This window comes from Capra hircus, chromosome 9 (genome assembly GCF_001704415.2).
Source record: "Capra hircus breed San Clemente chromosome 9, ASM170441v1, whole genome shotgun sequence".
NCBI lineage: Eukaryota > Metazoa > Chordata > Mammalia > Artiodactyla > Bovidae > Capra > Capra hircus.
This window is the reverse complement of record NC_030816.1, coordinates 89,789,862-89,807,643: the sequence shown is the minus strand read 5'-3', so window position 1 is coordinate 89,807,643 and position 17,782 is coordinate 89,789,862. Positions and strand designations below refer to the sequence as shown.

The following is a 17,782-nucleotide window of genomic DNA, read 5'->3' as shown; positions in this document are numbered from 1 at the left end:
CACAAAATGGAATGACACAGCAAACAGCAGGAGTCCAGTCCTGTCCCCTAACAAACCGAGGCCTGGCGAGCACGCTTCTGCTGCACATCCGTCCGTGAGGCGTCTGCACGCCGCAGTGCCCCGCTCCCATGGCCTCGCTCCACGCCTGCGTCCTGCTCCCGCCTCTCCACTCAGACCGGCCATCACACGCCACCCTAGAGCAGCACACAAGCTTCCACTCCGCGGACTCCGCATGGACCACGGCCAGCAGGAACACCGCCTGAACCCGACCGTGTCTTTAAGTAGATAGTTTACCACACGTCACATGCAATATAAAATTTAATAAATCTAAGTTTAAATATGCAAGCAACTGATCCTGTAATATAGATATCTGACAGCCTTATGGAAAATCTGACTGAAGTCACATCCGTAAACAAGCATCAGTTTACACTGTGAATTTCAGAACAGTCCTGGCGAGACACGGACACTCTCCTAAGGCTGATCCACTGGCTCCTCTATCCAACCTGCCTTAAGAAATTCTTCCTGCAGGCAGCCCCCTGCCCCCAGAGGTGGCCAGCTGCCTGTAAGCAAGCAGAAGCCGCCTGCATGGGGCACCCACGTCAAGTGCAGGCCCACCACACCGCCACGTGCCCCCTTCCGCCCCTCAGCCATGTTCCTGCCACACACAACCGCCTTCTGATGCAACAGGTCAGCCCGAATCCTCTGATCATCTGCCTCCTGGGCTCACCAGCCCACCCACTCTCCCCACCTGCCCAGGCAGGCCGCCGCCCCGGCTCACTCGTGTTCCCACGGCACCTCCCTTGTTCCTGAGGTCGGTACAGAGGGCCCTTCCCTGCTCCCTTCCAGGGGAGCTCCCAAACCCCTGTAGTCAGGCCAGGGCAATGTGGTTGATCTAGATGCCGCCTGAATGAACACACCAGTAGGTTACGGAGCAGTTGCTAATCCACTATCGGTGAGCTGACGACACAATACTGATGACCCCGCAATCTCCTGGTGCAGAAGCGAGAACCCTGAGCATTTCTGAGTTTGCCATCCTCGGAGGGACAGCACCCCAGCAATGAGAAACACTGCTTTCTTACGTGATGGGAATTTATCTAAACTCCAAGTGACAGTCATTCCTTTTAATTCCAAATAAATTCAATTTATAAGTATATGTCATTGTGACAAAAGGTTTACATCTGAGGGAAAAAAGGACCTCAATTCAAAAGACCACTAGCATCTAAAAGGTCTATTTAAGGCTGGTCATAAGAACTGACTTTAATAAAAAGTCACTGAAAAAGCACTGTGAAATATGATTGCTTAAAAAGACTCCTGGGGGTAGGGTAATATTCTAAGAGGTGTCCAACCTCTGGCTGGCATCTGAGCCTTCCAAATGTGGCCTCAACCTTACACTGTTTACCTGGCACACACTCTCTGTGTGTCTCATGTCTGTCAACGTGTCGCCATGCCCGCACACCTGCTCGATTCTGCAGTGACCGCCCCTGGGGGGCGCCCTGCTCTCTGGCCAGGCTCCCGCCTGTCTCTGACGACTTGAGTCTTACCTGTATTTCACGTGTAGCTCACAGTTATAAAGTGACCATAAAAATGTGTAACTGCAACTAGTGTACAGATGAATCACAGGTTTTCTGTAAGCTGCTACGACCTTTTTAGCCAACCCCAATACATACATCAAATCAACAGTACATATATTAAACCCTTTCAACCCCAAAGACCACAACCTTCGATCCAGCGCCTGGCTAAGGTGACCCAGCGCCTCAGTCTGGCCAGGGCAGGCTTGGCTGGACTGACCCCGAGACTCAGGGGACAGGGAGTTGGTGAGCTCTGCCTGGCCCCTGCCCACCGTCATCTGAACTGGGAGCAGGTCAGCTCTTGGAAGGAACCAGGACAGAGGCGTTCCTTGACACTGCGGAGCGCTCTCGCCACCAGCCGCATTTCATCTTAACAAAACTACTACAGACTGCGGTAGAAGATTCAGCAACACCAAGTTACTCTCAGAAGCACTAAACCACTCGTGCCCTAGTTCTATACAATACTGCACACACTAGCCCAGTAAGACTGGACTTACAAAAAAAAGTATTCAACAAATTCGACTAAGTTCCTCTTCTATTTACATATGCACACAATTAAAATTCATTTGCTGGTAACTCTACTTTTTAAATTGACACATAAAAATAGGGCCCAGAAATTACACCTTCTTGCTGCTAAATCAAGGCACCCCACCTGTCATCAAAAGAACACAAAGATGAGGACCTAAGCGCCGACCAACAGCCAACAGAGGACCACAGAGAGCCTCCAGATGCTGGCGACGCCGCGTCAGCGCTGGTGTCGGCTGCCACCGAGGCCAGGGCGCGGGTGTGGGGGTGGGTGCGTCCCGACTGAAACTCGGAGTCCAGAGCAAAGTCCCCCCAACTCCAAAGACTGAGTGGGAAGAGCCTACAGTGTCTCTCCAGCAACAGCGACGACACTGAAGTCACGACTGCACTGGAGGAGACACACTGTCGGTTTCAGGTTCCCTCGTTGCTTTGATGCAGTTAATAGAAAACTTTGATTTACCTACATGGCCTGAGTTACAGGACGATGTTACCCCAAAACTAAGCTTTTCATAGTAAACCTATGTCATCAGTAACCACAGATACTAGCAATAAATCCGTAATTATGCAGATAATTGTGTAAAAACAAAATCCTCCCATAACGCAACATATATTCTAACGTTACACACCTTGATTTCCAACCGTGAGAAGAGTAACCACGGTATAATAACTAAAGGCACGGTGTAAAAAATTTCAGTAGCTACTTGCCTAAAGAGATCTAAACTGCATTTACTACTGAAAAAATATCACTGTGTTTTTGGTCTATTTGTATTTTTACCCATTGGGTCTGTTTGTTATTTATGAAATCAGAATGAAACACTGTTCAGAATTACTCACTCCCCACGTGAATACAAATCAAATTCCTTTTTAAAAACTACCTTCTGGGAAGCGGTGACGTATTCCACATGTATCAGGAATGACAACTTCTACTGGATACTATTTTGTAATTTAATTCCACTTAAATACCAAGTCCCCCTCCCAGAGGCTGCTGAGGGTGACAGGCAGCCCAGCAGCCGCTGCCAGCCTCTGGCCACGCAATCTGGGTTTGGACGGACCGCCAGAGGCCGCACGAGCCAGCCAGGGCACAGGAGGAGGTCGGGGGCCAGACTTCGGACCTGGAACCACGAGGGGCACGCCTGTGTGAGCCCAGGACTTCATCTGAAAATGCATCTTGGAGCTGCTTTCCTTTCCCTTAGGAGGGAGAGGAGGCCCGAGAAGGAGTCCGAGAGGAGGAGGAGGGAGAGGGCGGCACCTCACCTGAGTTTGCCCGGGGCAGGCACGCGGGGACGGCGGGGCTGACGGGGGCGCCTGGACACCGGCAGGGCCACGCGTACTTCCCAGCCCGGTCGACGTGTGCACCTCTCGGGCAGCTGCCCTGCGCTCCGAGGGAACGGCCGTGAGTCTGGAGGAGGCCGCCCCTCTACCTTCACAGGCACCTTGGGAAAGACTGAAGTGCAGGTGCGCTCACCTCCCACTCAGAGACTCTGTCAGAGGGGCCCACACTCCCAACATTCCAGCTGCAATTTCCGACTGAGCGTGGGAGTGTGATATGACTAACAGCATAAAAACATCATTACAACACAATCCAAAATGGAAAAAAAGGCAGCAGCAGAAGGAAGACGGAGCTGCCAGCCAAAGAGCATGAATCCAGCCTATTGTTCCCAGGCGTGGAAACAGGCAGGGGCCGGGATGACCTAAGAGCCGGGCGTGTTTAAAACTCATCAGGCTGTCAGGACAATGCTCCGCCGCCTCCTCCTCAGGGTCTGGAGCCGCTGCTGCTAGTCAGACGAGAGTTCTAATTCATGAACAACTGAGGTTCAGACTAGAGGTTCAGCAACACCGCCTCGCTTGTGCTCTCTGCTAGGAGTGACCTCAGTTCTGAGACAACTGGTGTCAAAACCCAGGCCCAGGACACTTCCCACCCTGGCCACCTGAACAGCCCCGAGGAGAGCGCCCCTTTGCCCGCAAGGTCAGGGCTGCGTGCTTGCTTCCTGTTTATGTTCAGCACAAACGAGGAACAGTGTGTTATCTATCTTCTCATTCTCCATGCGATAAAGGAGGCAAACCACACAGCCTCCGATGCTGGGGCCCCAGACGGGCTGCAGGGGACCATGGGGTCCTGAAGGGTGCAAGGTGGGGTCTCCAGAGTGAAGGTGCAGCCTCCCGAGGGTCTCAGAGTGTCTGGGGCTCCGAGAGGGAGGTGAGGACTCGGACGCCCAGGCAGGCGTGCCACTGCGGGGAGCCCTGGCCCCGGGCGGGGCTGAGGGCACCGGGCGGGGCTCTCAGGACCATCCCTAGGGGCCCCCCACCACGGCCCTGCACCCGGACGCCCCATACCATCTTTTCTAGGGAACCACCAGGGGAAAGGAGGTTCTGCTTCAGAAAACTAGCATTCCTGTCTTTCAGTCCTGCAACTGAGTCAGTGTGTCAGACAACCCAAGAAGCGTGCACCTAGGCCATGAATGCAAACAGAGGGAAAAGCTTTGTTTACACACTTTGCTGTGAGAACAGAAACAGACTGTCCAGATCCGAAGCAGCAGCCGTGTGGGGACGCCACACGACCCCCTGCGCTTCCAGGGAAGGAGCTGAGCACCTCCCGGGTCCTGGCGTGGTCGCTCCCGCCAGCTCCCGGCGAAGACGTGCGAAGGCCCAGGAGCCTCACGCACTGTGCGCGGCTCACACACACTGGTCCAGTGGGGAGGAAGCGACACGTCCGTGAACACTGCTTTCACCCTCTCCTCTCTAAGGCACAGCAATTTTTCTAAGCTAACTAAAGATTGAAAAAACTTAATACTAGATACAGTTAGACCACAAGCAAGATTCAATCAGCCATTCATTTCTAGTAAAACAGTAAAACCTCCTAACGAGCACCCTTCGAACTGTCCCTCTCACGCTAGCAGAAGAGACCCGCCGTGGACAGAGCCCGCAGCCGACGCCACCTGAGCGGCCAGCGCCCTGCCTTGCGGACATTCCTGGGTCTGGGCTTAGCGACTGCGCGGCGGTTGCAGCCACTGTTTCCAGCAGCACCCGCCGTGCCGCAGCTGTCCTTTTCCCGTGTGAAGCACGAGCAGCCTCTCATTCCCCGAGCCCTGAGAAGCCGCGGCACAGAGCCGCAGAGCAGCCAGCACCCCGCGGTGTGAGCGTGAGCTCCCCGAGCCGGCGTCGCCAACAGGCTGCAGCAGCTCGCGGGGTGGACAGCGGCCACCGGCCACCGGGGCCCCGAGGAGACTCACCGCAGGCTCTGCTCTCCCGACCACGGAGAACCACATCTCTCTCGGGCACATGGACTCTCAGGCGGACCACCACTGCCCGGTCCCTGCGGTGGCGACAGCCAACACACAGCTGGTCTCTGAAGACTGGCCACTGCGGGCATTGAGCAACTCCAACCAGCGCCCAGGCAACCTCAGGCTCTTACGTAACCAGGCAGCTCATATTCTCGCTTACTTTGTACTTTATTAAACTTTAAAAAGAGTTAGAAAAATAAAAAGGAGGAAACAGTTTCTATTTTAAAAATCCAAACTAAACAGGAAGCGCCATGCCGGCCCTCAGCTGAATGAGAGGCAGCACCCCGACCCCTCAGCCCCCCGGCAGGCTTCCAGCGTGGACGGCGAGGATGAGCCACGGCATCTGGATTCCATAAACTGGCCGCAGCTGGGAGGGGCGCCGGTGGGCTGACATCAGAGCCCTCCAGGCGCACAGTCCCGAAGCCACAGGCTGACTGGGAAGGCAGAGGACGGAGCCAAATAATGACACAAAGGCCCAGACAGCTCACAGGGAAAAACACAGCACCTAGACTCCTGTCAGATGGGCTGACAGGGGACCGTGTGACCTCGGGGACCAGCTCTAAGGCCCCCAGCCTTCTCCCGGGGCTTGAGCTGCAGCCACGCCCAGGGCTCCAAGGCGGCCCAGTGGGGGGCAGGGTGGGCCTGAGGCCCCGCGCCCCCGTGGAGGATGTGGCCATTGGCACAGACCCACGCTGGGCACCAACAGAGCGCCGCTTCGCAACGTGTGTACAGCACACAACTTGTTTTCCCTGCAAGTCCCGGAGAAACTACAGCTGGGCTGGAGAAAAGCGGATTCGATCAAGCAGTCAAGCCCACAGGTGAACAGACGCCAACATGCGCCTTCATGCCTGAGAACGGCACACACACTGCCCAGTTGCCGGGGCACAGCCTCTGAGTTACTTCCTTTACAGGACCTATAAGCCAGCACAAGTCTGTATCTCTGCCTCCTGCCCTCTGGGTTCCACACGCTCGTATCCAACACAAGCAAACAGGAAAACACCCCCAGGCCTGCAGCTGCCTGCTCCCGCCCGCCCCACCCACTCCGGCGTCCCGAGCACCACGCTCAGGACCTGTTCGGAAGGGGTCAGCTTGAGTCCCGGCCAGTGGGCTGGGCCAGGCGGCCCTGGACAGGGCCTGGGACTGCCTGGACGGGCTGCCGTGCCCTGGAGCACGCCTGCTGCCGCGCCCCGGCCCCTGGCTCCAGGCCTGGCACATTAGTCCTCCCACATGCCCCTGCCCTGAGATCGCAGCTCCCGACCGTCCCCTTGCTGTTTCAAACCCTTGACCCTCTGCGGAGCGGGCTCCACCTGCGAACTGAGTGTCTTTAAAAGGGAAGAAGCCCCCTCCCCGCTCCACTCCCCCGGAAACGACTGGGGCACAGCTCCCTCGCTGTAGCTCCCAGCATGCCGCGCGTCTGGATGGGCGCCCAGTGGCCCCCTGCAGCCCGAGCCTGCTGGGGGACAGGGGCCCAGCAGCCCCTCCATGCACGGGCTCTGGAGCAGGTACCCCGAGAACGCCACGCGCACAGCACTTCATTCCCAGGCCCGGCCCCCAGACGCGGAACGGGACGCCGCTGACTCAGGCTTAAGGGACAGAGGGTGGCAGCCCGCGCCCCAACCCCGTGCTACCTTTGCAGCGACAATGCTAAGGCCCATTCCGTTCTGCTTTTTGAGGGTCACAGTGATGATTTCAGGTTCTTTACGCAGAGGCTGTGCCTAGGGGTGAAGAGAGAAGTTTAATGAGGGCTGAAACCAAAGAAGAAACAGAAGCAGTAAAGACCACGCCTCGATGGGGTGACCTGGTAAAGGAAACCCCATATTCTTTCTCGACTCCAGAGCCGTCAAGAGAATCACCACAACTGCTAAACATTTACATGCTGTTTAAACACCTTAATTTACAAAACAAAACAACCCTGGCATCACTACCATGTAAGAAAAACTTGGTCTTAAAGACAACATTACAATTTTACTTTATTATCTTTTAAAACAAAATTACTGGACATTTTTTGAAGAAACTTAAACTTACTCTATACTACCCAGGGGGAGGACAGTTATAACATAACAAAGATGCTCTCGCGTCTCTCTATCTTGTGAAAAGTAAAGTTGCTCAGTCGTGTCCAATTCTTTGTGACCCCACGGACTGTAGCCTGCCAGGCTCCTCTCTGTCCACGGATTTTCCGGGCAAGAGTATTGGAGTGGGTTGCCATTTCCTTCTGTGGGGATCTTCCCAAACCTGGGATCGAACCTGGGTTTCCCACACTGCAGGCAGACTCTTTACCATTTGAGCCACCACAAACCTATCTTGTGAAAATTCAACAGCAAAAATACACTGCCTCAGCCTTCAGGCAGCGGGCCCCAAGCTCAGCGTGCCCATGTGAGGCCTGTGGTGGGGGAATCGAGTGGAAGGGACGAAGTATGTGCCCAATAAGGCCAGTTCCCAACAGATCCACAATGAGAAAGGGAAGCCATCCACAGAAGTCACATGGTCTACGTATGTCCTGCCTCACGTGAACACGTTAACAAAGTAAAGAAGAGTGTTACCAGGCCCACACACTGGGAATTCAGTTAATTATATATGTAAGTATAAAGGCATGCTGCCAAAAAGTGATTAGACACACAGCTTGCTTATTTGGAACCAAAGTCTGTATGATAATATTTTAAGGGAAATGAATAAGATCAGGCGACAAAGCTTCTACAAAGCATCAGGACCTGAAATCAACTGAGGGATCCATAAACAAACTAGAAAGATAGAAAAAAAAAAAAAATCAGTGATTCCATCCAAGGTGCTTGTTTTTCTATAAAACCTGGAAACTAGAAATTGCCGCTATTAGCTCAACAGCAGCTAATAACAGGCACGCGTGGCACAGTCACTGTGATCTCCTTGGTGTGACGGCGATCACCAGCTAAGGCAAGCTTGGAGATGCTCAAACGCAAAACAAAACCGCTCAGGTTTTCTACTGAGCAAAAACAACTGCTTTGGATTTAATAAACAAAACACACATCCACCGTTGCCTTACGTTTAAGTACTGCCTCCTCACATGATCTGTCTTCTTAGAAACTAGGTGAGAACCAGGTGTGTGGTTCTGAGTGATCGACGGATAATTCAGGAGGTCACCACAGGAAGCTTCTAAAGCTCCACAAGACTCGTGGTCGTTCTTCATAGCCAAGAGCCCCTAACCATGGTCCCTGCAGGGAACACAGTGGCCCCCGTCCACCGTTACCTACCAGACAGGCGGCCACACCTGCTGGGCTCCTCTGAAGCCTCGAGTGGCTTAGGAGTCAGTTACACTTAAGAGGAATGAGACGGAACAATGACGCTCCCAAAGGAAAGGCTTGACTCGCCTGTGTCCTCTGGGCTGACGTGCAGTGTATGGAGGAAAAGACAACTCTGGTCTGACATCCCTTTCTAAGACATGGCGAAGCTCCTTTTCTAGTCTAAAACTCTCTGCAGGAAGCAAGGCAAGGTTTCCCCTAAAATCTATGAGCCAGGAAACACTAACGGGACTGGCCAGTCTTTCACCAAGAGATAAAACATCAGAGAATGATTTGGTACCTGGCGCCCACTCCAGTGCTCTTGCCTAGAGAATCCCATGATGGAGGAGCCTGGTAGGCTATAGTCCACAGGGTCGCAAAGTATCGGACACGACTGGGTGACTTCACCTTCACCTTCACATAGCTAAGATAGGGCAGGGGCGTCTTTGATGGCTCAGATGGTAAAGAATCAGCCTGCAAAGCAGGGGACGTGGGCTCAATCCCTGGGCTGGGAAGACGTCCTGGAGAACAGAATGGCTACCCACTCCAGTATTCTTGCCTGGAGAGTTCTGTGGACAGGAGCCTGGAGGGCTGGAGTCCACGGGGTCATAGAGTCGGACATGACTGAGCTTAGCTAACACTTTCACTAAGACGAGGTAGAATTGACTAGAAAATAGAAAATATTTCTATCACAGAAAAATTTTTCTAATAAAACCCATTAAGATGGCCATAGTAATGTATTTTAAAAATACGTGTGAGGTTTAACTGTGGGTATCAACAGGCATCACTGTTCCCCTCTGGCCTCTCTGTGTGGGCTCTGGGATCTGAACTCTTTGACCAGGACTGAACCTGTGCCCCGCTTTGGGAGTCTCAGCTACTGGGTGACCAGGGAAGTCCCCAACAGGCGTCTTCTTAAAAGCAACGTCTGTTTACAGATGAAACTGCACAGACACAGCCTGGCATCTTCAAACCGAAAGGAGTCAAGTTTCCTTCCCTGGCCCGCCTGCCACCTCACGGTACTCACCAGTTCTGTGTTCTCCCGCAAAAGGTGACTCTCGTAATCTGCGCCTTCAAAGTATATTGTCCAGGTGCCCGGGGAGCGTGGGTGAGGAATTAACCTGCAAAACCCTGGGGAGAAAAACAGGCAGGCTGTGAGCGTGAAAAGCTGCCACGTCAGGCAACACAAGGCGCCGACCGCACGGTGCTCCCCTAGAGCCGCGGTTGGCTGTCTCCAGGCTACGACCTCACTCTCTGAGAAAAGTGAGTTAGCAGACATCTAACATCACCTGTTCATCTGAACACAGAACCTGCACACAAACGTCTGCATCAGCTTTATTTGTGGTTAAAATCTATTTGTTTTGGCCCCATGTAATTCCAACACCAAGCAGAAAAGCGCAGCTGGTCCCTCTTCTTCACCCTGGACAGCTTTCTTCCTCACGTCTATGAGAAGTTACCAGAATCTCGCCGAGATGCTTCCTTGCAGATCTGTCTCCTCTGCTCAACTAGGAGCTCCTCAGCCAGGCTGAGAACCCCTGACAGACAGAAGGGAAGGACAGAGGGACCAGAAGGCAGTTTTGGTAGAAGCCTGTCGGCAGGCTCGCCCCCAGAATCTGTGATTTACTCCAGGGGAACAATGATCCTGGGGAAGGGGGCCTCCTCACTCTTCTCTGTCATTTCCTTAGAGGTCACATTTACATTTTTTCGAAAAATGTGACAACATTTTAAAGAACATCTTTAATGTTTTCAACAGGGACTACTGACATGTTTACAAGACTGAGCCTGCGTCATCCCTCACTTGTCAGATCTTACAGGGTCTTTCAGAGATTTTGTGACAAAGTTGTATCACAAACAAACACAATCCTTTTCTCTCAAGCGGTCTTATTAGCACCAGCTGACCATTAGGAAGAGCACACTGCATGCTGGGTGCCCCTGGCACCGGGGGTCCTGGCTGTCCCACGGGGGTCCTCGCTGCACCCCCGCCCCCAGCAAGGATCACCTGGCTAACTCAGGACAGTTATGAGGCTGTCTGCGGTAGATGAGAAAAAGATGTCACAAACACACTCAATTATAATAATGACATAAATGAATTTTATCTCGTTTTAGCCTTTCATTTTTTTAAAAGTCACTGTCTCAATCCAGTTTTGCTGAAATATCAGCTACCCTTTGTTTCTCTCCCCACTGTTTATCATAACTATCACGGTTCTGAAATGTTGATGACTTAAGACTTGCTGAAGGCTTGGGTGGTGATTAACAGTTTTTAGCAATAAAGTATTTTAAAATATTTAATTTTAATTTTGGCTGCACTGGGTCTTTGGTGCTGCACAGGCTTTCTCTACTTGCAACACGCAGGGGCTACTCTTTGCTGCGGTATGCAAGCTTCCCACTATAGTGCCTTCTCCTGCGGCAGAGCACAGACTCTAGACTTGGGGGCTTAAAGTGGTTGCAACCTGCTGGCTTGCGGGCCCTGTGGCATGTGGCATATTCCCAGGCCAGGGATTGAACCAGGGGTTGTCCCTTGCATTGCAAGCCATATTCTAAACTGCTGGACCACCAGGGAAGCCCAGCAATATAGGAATTTGTCTACTGTTTTTCAGACACACAGCTTTTGCACACTCAACAGACTGCAGCTTGGTGTAAACTTTAATTCCACACACAATGGGAAACCAAAACCTTGATGTGACTTGATTTTCTACAACACTCACTGCCGTGGTCTGGAACTAAAGCTGCAAAACCTCTGAAACGTGTCCTCCACACACACCACACGAAGGCAGACAGACCCAGGGAAACGCGCTGCTGCATCGAGTGTGCGCACCCTCACCACACGCACGGGCTCACCCTGCGCTGCAGCACCACGGGGCTCCACTCCGGCCTCAAGACAACCGTGGGGGGACACTTGGCTTGGCTGTGCCCACCGCCCAGGTGGAAGGTCAGAGTGACGGGAGGCTCGGGGCTTGTCTGGCCCTGCTGCTGCCTGCTCTGCTTGGGTGGCACCGACACACGGGACGGACAGAGCCCCATGCGCACACGGAACCGGAGAGAGGACAGCGCCAGGGCCGGCGAGCAGAGGCCCCGGGTGGCTGCACTATGCCTGGCTCTGACCCCACGTCACCACTGACCGCATCCCTCCATTCCCCGGGCCCCGACCTTCCCAGAAGCGCACCGGGCGTGCGCACATGGGGTGGCGTGACACACGTCAACACACAGCGAGCACGAGGCCCGCTGTCACACAGGGAGTGCAGACGCCCGGGCTGGGAAGGCGACCCACCTCTCTGACAGAGAGGGTCCAGGAACTCCTGCAGGCCGCTGGGGACGTTCCTGACAACGTCGCAGGAGTAGCCATCCTCGGGCAGGAGGAAGGGCAGCTGCAGGTCAGGGTCCTCCTCCAGCCGCACCTCCCGCCCATCACTGCGTGCAAGTTCGTCCGCCGTATTCTCAGCCACGGCCACCACGTTCGCGATCAGGTCCTGTTCAGAAACAGATGCGGGCTTGGAAGATGCTCGGCACGCGGTGTGGCTGGCCAGTGACGACCAGACGCGCTTGGTCACGCGGGGTGTGGCCACACACACACAGGGTGCCTCCCAGAGGGGAAGCCAGTCCATCTGCAGCTCAGACCGGCCTGGGGAGCAAGCGAGCACTAGCACAGCACACACTCCCACTGTTTGCGCTAAAGATACTATTAATTTGTGAATAAACATCTGTAGTTCTAAACAGAAATTGTTTGATTGCAAGAAGGTCTTTTTCCTTTTCAAAAATAATTTTTCCTTACACACTGTTAAAACATCGAGTTGCTAATAACTTTATTTAAAAAAATACATATTCCCAGGTTATGTAGAGGTTGTTGCCTTATGATGGGTTTACAGGTGATTTCTGCTTAAGAACTTCCAGTTACTAGATTATGTACTTACAGGACAGTTCACAGAGTGAACACTCCCTCCTCACCCCAGGGAGGGGACAGAACGACACCCAGAGAAGCTGCCCTCCCTGCCCTGTCCTCTTCTCCCTGGGGCCTCCTGTGTCCCTGAGCCCAGAGTGTGGGCCGCAGCTCTACCCTCCCGCGGGGCTGTGTGGTCACGGCCCCCTCCCAACATGCAGCCACATCAGGCCCCCTTTCAGGATTGTGACCCAGTCTGTCTGGGGACAGTGGGTTCTGGGTTTTGGCCCCCGCCTTCTGTCGGCAAACACTCAGCACTGGAGGTGAAGCTATCCGTGGGATCGGGTCCCCTGCACACTCGACTCCCAGGATGCCTGCGTCCAGCTGCTGCTCCCGCGGGGCTGTGCTCGGGCGGCATTTCATGAAGAGCCGGCTACATCGCGCACGCTTCTCTGTGCTCTCTGCTCCCCTGCAGAGATCTGTGGACCGCAGACTCGGCTGTGCGTGAGGATCTGATTTCCTCAGGCAGGCACCTCGGCACAGCTCTGAGAGGCAGCCCCGGGGGAGGCCCTGCCCTGTTGCTGATTGCTGATGTGAGGGGCCCTGGAGTCTCGGGTCACAGCGCTGAGCCCTCAAACTCAGGGTGAGGGCAACTTCCTCACTCCCTGCCCTGGCTTTCCAAGAACCTCGTTCCCTGCATTAAATCCTCGTCTACTTAAAACGCTTACGTGGTTTCTACTTCTTGCACGGAACCCTAACTCCTACAAATGTCAACAGCAAAAGTGACCTTAGAAGACGACTGCATAAACTTTCTCGATCCCTTCTGCTTTTCCTGCACAGACGTGATGCGTGCCGACTGGCACCCCACTCACCGCAGGGACAAAAGGCTCGTCGGGCGCACAGTGGTAATTCTGCAGCAAGGCTTGCAGCTGCAGGGAGTTCAGCTTGAAGCAGGCGCTGCTTATGTTTGGAACGTCATCAGGTGCGTACTTGTCCATCGTAAGCAAAGTGGTGGCCTGTGAACAAGCAGCAGGAAAACCATGATTTAAAAGTGTTTCATAGATATTCCCTGTTAGGTAATATTTGTGAAACTGAAGTAACTTGCTAATTTGACTTTAAAATGCAGGGTGTTTTTAGGAAAACACATTTCCATTCCCATTACCTATATGTGTCAAGTTGAACTCAAAGCACCGTCTAGTTACAGGTGTTAGATGACCTCATGTGTGTGCGCCACAGATTCAGGCGTATCTGACTCTGTGACTCAACGGACTGTAGCCTGCCAGGCTCCTCCGTCCATGGGATTTTCCAGGCAAGAGTGCTGGAGTGGGTTGCCATTTCCTTCTCCAGGGGATCTTCTTTTATTAAAATTGTATGTATAGTAAGACCCAATAATTTATGTGCAAAAAGCATTTTAAAAGCCCTATGGCTCATACGGTAAAGCATCTGCCTACACTGCGGGAGACCAGGGTTCGAGCCCTGGGTAGGGAAGATCCTCTGGAGAAGGAAATGGCAACCCACTCCAGTACTCTTGCCTGGAAAATCCCATGGACGGAGGAGCCCGGTAGGCTACAGTCCATGGGGTCACAAAGAGTCGGACACAGCTGAGGGACTTCACTAGAAACTTTAAACACTTATATAACCAGATTACCATTACTAAGGTCTGAATAAAATCACATTGTAATGACCTTTCTAATAACTAGCTGAGTCAATCAAAGTAAAAGAGCAGAAAGCTCTACACTGTATCTCTTTACGAGATTGAGAAAAAAAATACAGAATTACACACTAAAAATAACAAAACAGGCTACAGGGACGCTTTCCCTTAACTGCACGGCACCAGGGTCTAGCCTCCAAGCACCAGGAAAGCGCCAGGGTGGGCGAAGCCGTGAGGACCAGGCTCTCGTGCGTCCCGTGTCCCTTCTGCTGCTCCTACCCTCTTCCTGTGATGTGATGAGTTCCTGAGGGGGGTGTGCACAGCCCTCTCTCTCATCTGTGTTTCTACTACAGGCTTCTGCTCTGGGGTTGCCCAGCTTGCAGCCCTGACTGGCTATGTCACACACACTGGAGTGCAGCTGGTTAACAGTGCTGTGTGAAGTCTCAGGTGCATGGTAAAGGGATTTGGTTATGCACACACATGAATCCACTCTCTTTCAAATCCCCTCCTCGTTTAGGCTAGCAGGATGCTGAGCAGCGCTCTCTGTGCTCTGCAGGAGGGCCTTGTTGGTTACCCATTTCATTCTCCGTATTTTTAAAGTGCCAGCTATCATCCATTTTAAAATCAGAGTTTCTCTCTGTGTGTGTAGCTTCATGACACATGCCTCACTGTTTCAGGTGTTTATTCTGCTGATCACCACCTGTTACAGGCTGTACTGTGTCCTCTGAAATTCACACTGTGAAACCCCAACACTCAGGGGGTAAACCTGGGGTAAACTTCAGACTGTGACCTCATCTCGAGAAAGGATCTTGAGAGAAGGAATCAAGTTAACTGAAGTCAGTAGGTCTGGGGTCCCTATGAAAGGCGGAGGCTGGGGCAGAGATGTGGCCTGGGAGAGGCCTCCTGAAGACGGAGGTGCAGGCAGGATGCTGGAGACCAGCAGCCGCAGTGGAAGGCTCGGGAGCTACCGACAGGCTCTCCCTCTGGGAACCACTGTGCCCCGACCTCAGTCTCAGACCTCCAGCCCCCAGGACAAAGTGCTTTTGTTTAAGCTACCAGATTGCTGTTCCTTGTGAGCGCGGCCCAGGCAGAGGGGTACACCACTGTCTCATCCTAAGCGCACATGAAGACCCCGGGGAGGAGCCGAGACGCCCCGGGGGAGTCAGAGACGCTGGGGACCACGCGGCCACGAGGCCGGCCCCACCCACCTGCACGATCCGGCTCAGGTGGCAGTCAGCCGCCAGCTCCAGGCCCTGCTTCTCGGCCCAGGCCTCCACGTGCCCGAGCTGCTGGCGGAGGATGGCGCCCCAGTAGTGGGAGCAGAGCCCCGACTCGGGCTCGGTCACCAGCCGGTTGAACAGCCACATGTTGATGAAGTGGAAGAGCTGGGAGAAGAGCTGGATGGTCAGCGCGGCGTTGACCCGGCAGCGACGCAGCAGGGACATGGCGCCCGTGAGTGTGTGCAGCACGTCGTCTGTGAGGGGAGAGGGCTCGTGGTCAGCGGCCGCCCCCCTCTGCTCGACACCTGCCCGTCCAGCCACACGCTGGTGTCCACCGCACCGACCGAGAGCCCCAGCAGGGCCCCCAAGATGAGAGCTGTTCCTGTATGGAACACAAGGGGGTTCGCCACACCAGGAGGCCGTCCCGTGGACTCTGATCACACCCGCCCCTCAGACCGCGGACGCTGAGGCGAGTGCCCCTCAGACCGCGGATATTAAAATGAAGGTAAACGCAGAGGCGGGAAGGAGGGGCTGAAGCAGAAAGACAAAGGCCTAACCTATTTTTGGTCTCTGCAGACTGTCCTCTTCAGGGTCATCCAGAAAAGCAGGCATGTAATTATTCAGCTCTGACTGCAGACAGTGAACCAAGTACCTGAAAAACATTGACAGTTTTAATAACCTCAGCATGACGCCCTGCTACTATCACACAGGTAAAACAATATGTACTGTTTAGAAATATCTTCCATGCACAACATCTATATAATGGTTTTCCTCTCAGGTTTCATACTTAATTGAGCTCAATTTATTAAACCGACACATTCTGCGTGTAGCTATTTATGCTTCATCTGTGCTCACATACTAGTAAACTAATGCTCAAAATCCTTCCAGCTAGGGTTCAATGGTACCTGAACTGAGAATTTCCAGATGTACAAGCTGGGTTTAGAAAAAGGCAGAGGAACCAAAGATCAAATTGCGAACATCCATTCAATCATAGAGAAAGCAAGGGAATCCCAGAAAAACATCTACTTCTGCTTTATTGACTATTTGACTGTGTGAAACACAGTGAACGGTGGTAAATTCTTAAAAAGATGGGAACACCAGACTACTTTACTTGTATGTGGGTCAAGAAGCAATAGTTAGAATCGGACATGGAAAAACAAACTGGTTCCAAATTGGGAAAGGAGTACATCGAGGCTGTATACTGTCACCCTGCTTATTTAACTTCTACACAGAGGGTATCATGTGAAATGCTGGACTGGATGAAGCACAAGCTGGAATCAAGATTGCCAGGAGGAATATCAATAACCTCAGATACGCAGATGACATCACCCTTATGGCAGAAAGTGAAGAGGAACTAAAGAGCCTCTTGGTAAGAGTGAAAGAGAAAAGTGAAAAAGCTGGCTTGAAAATCAACATTCAAAACCTAAGATATCTCAAGAGGGAGGGGACACATGTACATCCATGCCTAATTCATGCTGATGTATGGCAGAAATCAAATCATTATTTATAAAGCAATTATCCTTCAATTAGAAATAAAGTGAAAAAAAAAAAGGCAAAAAACAAGTAATATCATGACATCTGGTCTCGGGCTTCAAAATCACTGTGAAGGGTAACTGCAGCCATGAAATTTTAAAAGACACTTCCCCTTCGAAGCAAACCTATGACAAACCTAGACAGCATATTAAAAAGCAGAGACATTACTTTGCTGACAAAGGTCCGTACAGGCAAAGCTAAGGTTTACCAGCTGTCATGTATGCATGTGAGAGTTGGACCATAAAGAAGGCTGAGCACTGAAGAATTGATGCTTTTGAACTGTGGTGTTGGACAAGACTCTTGAGAGTCCCTTGGATTGCAAGGAGATCCAACCAGTCAATCCTAAAGGAAATTAGTCCTGAATATTTATCAGGAGTGGAGAAGGCGATGGCACCCCACTCCGGTACTCTTGCCTGGAAAATCCCATGGACAGAGGAGCCTAGTGGGCTGCAGTCCACAGGGACTCGAAGAGTCGGACACGACTGAACGACTTCACTTTCACTTTTCACTTTCATGCCATTGGAGAAGGAAATGGCAACCCATTCCAGTGTTCTTGCCTGGAGAATCCCAGGGATGGGGGAGCCTGGTGGGCTGCCGTCTATGGGGTTGCACACAGTCGGAAACGACTGAAGCAACTTAGCAGCAGCAGCATTCAGTGGAAGGACTGATGCTGAAGCTGAAACTCAAATGGCCACCTGATGCGAAGAGCCAATTCACTGGAAAAGGCTCTGATGCCGGGAAAGACTGAGGGCAGGAGGAGAAGGGGTGGCAGAGGACCAGGTGGTTGGACGGCATCACCGACTCAATGGTCATGAGGTGTTTGAGCAAGCTCCAGCAGACAGTGAAGGGCAGGGAGTCCTGGCATGCTGCAGTCTATGGGGT

The 17,782-nt window shown here is 52.7% G+C and overlaps 1 protein-coding gene across 14 annotated transcripts in view; it reads right to left on the bottom strand.

Annotated features, from left to right (window-relative positions):
• The window catches only part of AFDN (afadin, adherens junction formation factor), a 111,690-nt gene that overhangs the window by 22,059 nt on the left and 71,849 nt on the right, over positions 1–17,782 (bottom strand). For all 14 annotated transcript variants that reach the window (XM_018053469.1, XM_018053478.1, XM_018053473.1 and 11 more), the window contains 6 exons: positions 15,925–16,019; positions 15,356–15,621; positions 13,369–13,512; positions 11,891–12,089; positions 9,650–9,753; positions 7,003–7,089 (listed from right to left, as the gene is read on the bottom strand). In XM_018053469.1, the coding sequence (XP_017908958.1) occupies positions 7,003–7,089; positions 9,650–9,753; positions 11,891–12,089; positions 13,369–13,512; positions 15,356–15,621; positions 15,925–16,019 (895 nt within the window). The remainder of the gene's footprint in view (positions 1–7,002; positions 7,090–9,649; positions 9,754–11,890; positions 12,090–13,368; positions 13,513–15,355; positions 15,622–15,924; positions 16,020–17,782) is intronic.